Genomic DNA, 5,679 nt, shown 5'->3' on the forward strand with positions numbered 1-5,679 from the left:
CCCCCTGGTGGGCTGAGCTGGCCACACACACACACACACACACACACAAATAAATAAATTAATTAATTAAAAAAAAAAAAAAAGACTGTAACCTCCCAGACTGCCAGAGCTTCTGACACCAACTACAGAAGGGTTTGGCAGACAGTGTAGAGAGTGCAGGTTCTACAGACTGCCTCACTGTAGGCCAGCTGGCCGTCGGGGATGTTCCCATGGCTCGCTCACGTTGGTAATTTGCTAGAACATGAAAAAATCCACAGAACTCAGGAGAAGTCTGTACATACAGTTTTATGATAACACAAGCACTAAGTACATAAAAAAAAAAAAACCCAAAAAACCAGATCTGGCTTAGAGCAGCCAAAGGACTCATCCCTAATAGAATATAAAGGTTCCAGATGTGAAGCTTTCTTGCCGAGACACATTAGTCTCCTTGCATTGATGTGTGAAACTATGCATGGAGAATTGCCAACTAGGAAAGCCCGCCCAAGCCCTTGTGATACAGACTACTAGGTGTCCATGACACATTGCTGCATGGCTGACCTTTAATCCCCAGCTCTCTATAGGTTTCGACTCAATCCTACAGTGTCCATTTCTTTTGGAGCACAGAATATGGTGTGTCTTAAAGCCTCAGCCATGAATCACATTGTTAGACTCTAACTTTTCCTGTTGCTGAGACAAAATAATCTGACACCCAAAATTAAAGGGGAAAAGGTTCATTTAGCTCACATTTTGTAGAGGTTTAGTCCATAACTGGCTAAAGGGTGAGTGGGAGACAGGCATTGCAGAGGAAAAATTTATGTCAGGCAGAAGATAGCAAAGCAAGAAGGGATGACTACAGCTCTTTCTATCCATTATGGCTTACTAGGCTCCTTAAGGTGGGTAGCACTCACACCCTTAACTGTAGTGCTCTTGAGCCTAGCACTGCAGCATGAATCAGTCCCATTGTCACACACTCTAGATCCAGCCACCTCTGAAAAAGCCCCACCTATGACTGCATGAGGCTTTGGGGGACATCTAGACAAAAGCCATAACAACCTCTGTTGGCCAGAGCTCCCAGACAATAAAAATCAGTCCTGGATAGGACATTTCAGAGAGTAGAAATCACTTCAGGATAGCTGGGACCAAAAGCCACTCTTCTTTTTTAAAGTTTCTTCATTGTCAATAGGTAAGCAGTAATGAAAAGAGATTTACTATAATTTTAATCATTTGGGAACATATATACTATTCTGTAAGAAAATAAGGACTAAAGATATATGAATTAAAAGATATATGCACTATTATTATATTTAGTATGATATAAAAATAGAATTATGTATCTGTTACATAATTTGGCCCATATAAAAAAGGTTGAAAGGAAATCAACCAAAATGCTAATATAATTATTTGTGGGTGATAGAATTATGTGTGTTCCTTAAATGTTTAATAATATATGTATAATCATTTAAAATAGTATTTTTAATTAATTTTAAACACTTAACTCATTACTAAGGAAGTTCAAATAATTTATGAAAGTGTTTTGGGGATGTGTAGGAAATAACTATAAAAAAGACTGAATAAGGGATTTGAAGACTAAACTTTCTAAGTTTCTAACTTAGCATGGGGCTGGGGAGATAGGTCAGTGGCATAAGTACAAGGTCCTGAGTACAGTCCCCAGTACTACATGCCATGCCAGCCCCAGAACCGCAGGCATGGTGGCACACACCTGTAAGCCCAGCACTGGGGAGCCTGAGACAGCAGGATCACTGTGAGTCCAAACTGCGTTGCAAGACCCTGTATCATCAAAACATGAAAGAAAGTAAAATAGGTATGGATCTTAGGATCGTTGTGCATAATGTAATTTGATGGTATTTCCTTTTCCATGTAATGCTGTTACAATATTGTTCATGCATCTTAAAATCAGTTATACATTAAAATCAGAATTTAAACAAATTGACAGAGGTGCAAATGAGCAAGACTGAACCTTACTGCAAGAGGAAGTACTCAGCTATTCTCTGCCCATTTGTTTTTAAGGCTATGGCTCTACTCCTCAAAGTAAAAATTCTTGTCAGGAGAGGGATTTCAGGTGCATTAAAGGTTTGTTACAAGAGCTGTTATTTTAAATACTGTTATGCACAAAAAATTAAAAAGTCTAAAAGAACGATTAGAGCACTGTAACTATTATTTTGTGAATCAGATACATCCAGTGTTCTCTGGTTTGTCTTCCAAAAGAAGCCCATTTTTTGTACATGCAGGAATTTGAAAGATGTTAATTCTTTTTTTTTTTTTTTTTAATTGGTATTTTCCTTTATTTTTCACTGTTACACAAAAATGAAAACAATAAATCACAAAAAGCTGTGATAAAAACATCACAACTATTATTCTTGGTCTTTAGCTTTTTAATGTAAAAATATATTAGCTTCTATTAGCTTTATTAATGCTTAAGGTAAAATTCCTTCTTAGATTTTTCAAGTAAATTAGAGCTCAGTAACATTGGAAATGACTTGGCCTTTTAGAAATAATGTATAGGAAACAAGATTAACATACTTTGATGATATAATCAATGATAAACTGAACATATTAAAAATAGTTTTTTAATTTAAAAAAGTTTTACTTAATTGCTTAAATAAAAAATAACATTAAAATAATCTTTACATATAGTTACAAAGGGTGTTACTGCTTGAAAAAGTCTCTCATCATTCTGGTAAGATGAACATGATACACCTACGATGGTCTTACAACATAGAAATGTTAAAAACTAAAAGACTTCCAATCCTTGGTAAAACCAGGGGACTTAACAGATGTCACAAGAACGTAGTCACTTTAGTCAACCACTTTTATGGACTGAATGCTTGTGAGAGACTGGGTGTGGGAAGATGTTAATTCTTATACATGTGAACAAATATTTTAGTGAATCCCAGGTGAACCAGTTCAGAGTGCCTTCATCATTGTAGCAAATCCAAATTTAAATGAAATCAGCTAAGTACTGCCATATAATCAAAGCATATTGTTTATATTGATTCCCAATCAGTAACTTTTTTTTCAGACAACAACAAGACATAAAGTACTCATTATGGAATTTTGTCCATGTGGGAGTTTATACACAGTTTTAGAAGAACCATCTAATGCCTATGGACTACCAGAATCAGAATTTTTAATTGTCTTACGTGATGTGGGTATGTTTACTTATGATTTTTATATATGTATAATTTAACGACATTCAATAAAAACACATTTCTTCCATTGAAAATGAAAGACCTTTATGCAGTGCTGTCTTAGATATGACACCAAAAAGTTCAAGTGCCAAAAAAAAGGTAAATTGAACTTTGACAGTAAGAACTGTGTTTCACAAGATAAGAAAGTGAAAAGACAACGTAGAGAATGAGAGAAAATGCTTGCAAATTACACATAAAATTTTTTCTCTAACCTGGGCATGGAGGTGCATATTGTGATCCGAGCACTTGGGAGGAAGGCTTAGGCTGGAGGATGTCCATGAGTTTGAGGCTGGCCTGGGCTACATAAGCAAGACCCTGTCTCCAAAAATTAGAAGAATTTTTTATCTAATAATTTAAACCTCAAGTATTAATCTAAACAAAAAGGCAACTCTAATTTAAGGATAGGCAAAGGATTTGAATAGATATTTCTCCAAGAAAGACCTATAAATGGCCAGCAAATACATTGGCTGATGCTCAATATCTGAAGTTATTAGGGAAATTCAAATCTACAATGAAATACCTCTTCCTACATCTTAGAATGGGCTAAAATCAAAAAGACATAAAAATTAGCAAGCATATAGAAAAATTGAAGCCATTCTACATGGTTAGTACTATTGTAAAATGATTTGTCCCCTTTGGGTTCTCTTTTTCTTTTTGAGATAGGGTTTCACTATGTGGTTCCAGGCTGACCTGGAACTCTCTCTGTAGCCCACACTGACCTGAAACTCACAGTGATCCTCCTGCTTCAGCCTTCCTCCCAAGTGTTGGGATTACAGGTGTGTGCCACCATACCCAGTCAGTTTAGCCACTTTGGAGCATAGTTTGGAAGTTCCCCAAAAGGTTAATTATCAAATTGCCTATGATGTAACCATGCTGATACTAGGTAGCTAGCCAAAAGAATTAAAAACATCCATACAGGGTGGGCATGGTGACATGGTCTTGTAATCCTAATACTCAGGAAGCTGAGACAGGTGGGTCTATGCAAGTCCAAGCCAACCTGGACTGTATAGTGAGTTCAAAACCAACCTAAGACCATGTCTCAGACAGACATATCCATACAGAAACTTGGATATTAGCATGTAGAGTGGCTTTATTTTAGCAAAAAAAAAAAAAAAAAAAAAAAAAAAAAAATGGAATCAGCCCAAGTGTCAATCAGCTGATGAATGGATAAACAAAACTGAAGAACATAAGGCCGGGGAGATGGCTCAGTGGAATAAGCGCATCCCTGGCAAGCGCAAGCCCTGAGTTCAATCCCCGGTTCTGCAAAAAAACAAAACTGAAGAACATCCATACAATGGAATATTACTCATTTTAAGAGGCAAAAAAGTGATACATGCTAAAATATAATGCTCGATAAAAGAAGGCAGACACAAAAGGCCACAGTATTACATGATTAATTCACAGAAAATGTTCAGAATAGACAAATCCCATAGAGTCAAATTCCACAACAGATTAGTGGTTGTTGGGGCTGCATTGGGGAATGGCTGCTAATGTGTATAGATTTTCTTTTGGCTTGATATCATGGAGTTTTGTTTTGGGTCTGATACAAAAGTTCTGAAATTAGTGGTGATAGTTGTATAAATCTGTCACTTTAGTATAAATCACTGAATTGCATGCTTTTTAAAAGATTAATAAGCATACCTCAAAAACTTACTTTAAAAAAATGGCAAGAAAGTTAACTATCGGGGCTGGTGAGATGGCTCAGTGGTCTAAAGCACCTACTTAGAACAAGCTTAGCAAAGCACAGGGACCACGGTTCAATCTTCCAGCACCACATGCTAGCCAGCCCCGCCCCCTGGTGTGCTGAGCTGGCCGCCCCCCCCAAAAAAAAAAAAAAATAAAAAAAAAAAAAAAAAAGAAAGTTAACTATCTTCTTGGAAAGAAATGTATTCTAGGAATGAGAAAAGGTCCATGATAAAGGAGGTACAACCTTAATGGGAATTCTTGACGCTGAAAGAGTGGAAACCATTTGGGTGAGGATAAAATGAAAAAGAAACATAGTAGTGTGCAGTAGACTGGTTTGGTTTTCATTTTTGAGACAGGATCTCACTCTGTGGTTTAGCTTGGCCTTGACCTCTCAGTGTATCCTAGACTGGTCTCAGACTGGTGATCCTTTTTGCCTCAGCCTCCTGAGTTTTGGGATTACAGGTGTATGCCACCATGCCCAGCTAGTCTGTTTAATCAGATAGGTATTATATGTAGTTGATGCCTTCCTAAGTATATATAGGGAACCCTAAGTATTAATGATTATATAGAGATACTCTTAAACATTTTTTCATGCGTTGAGCAGGAGCATTCATATATCCGCTATCAAACAAATGTTTCAAATTATCAGTCAGTGGCATTGTCAGCCAAAACACCTTCACTTCAACAGTATTGCCACCTTTGCCCTTAAAAAGAAAAATAAAGAAAAAAAAGGAACAGAAAATAGATTTTGTGTAATAGTACTAAGCATATTAGAAATACATTTTCCTAAAAAAAAAAAAAAAAA

General features: G+C 36.5%; 1 protein-coding gene across 1 annotated transcript in view; it reads left to right on the plus strand.

Annotated features, from left to right (window-relative positions):
* The window catches only part of Tbk1 (TANK binding kinase 1), a 62,297-nt gene that overhangs the window by 14,673 nt on the left and 41,945 nt on the right, over positions 1–5,679 (plus strand). Inside the window, exon 3 of the mRNA XM_004632127.2 lies at positions 3,020–3,149. Coding sequence (XP_004632184.1) covers positions 3,020–3,149 — 130 coding nt within the window. The remainder of the gene's footprint in view (positions 1–3,019; positions 3,150–5,679) is intronic.

This window comes from Octodon degus, unplaced genomic scaffold, assembly GCF_000260255.1.
Source record: "Octodon degus isolate 3935 unplaced genomic scaffold, OctDeg1.0 scaffold00047, whole genome shotgun sequence".
In the NCBI taxonomy this organism is placed as follows: Eukaryota; Metazoa; Chordata; class Mammalia; order Rodentia; family Octodontidae; genus Octodon; species Octodon degus.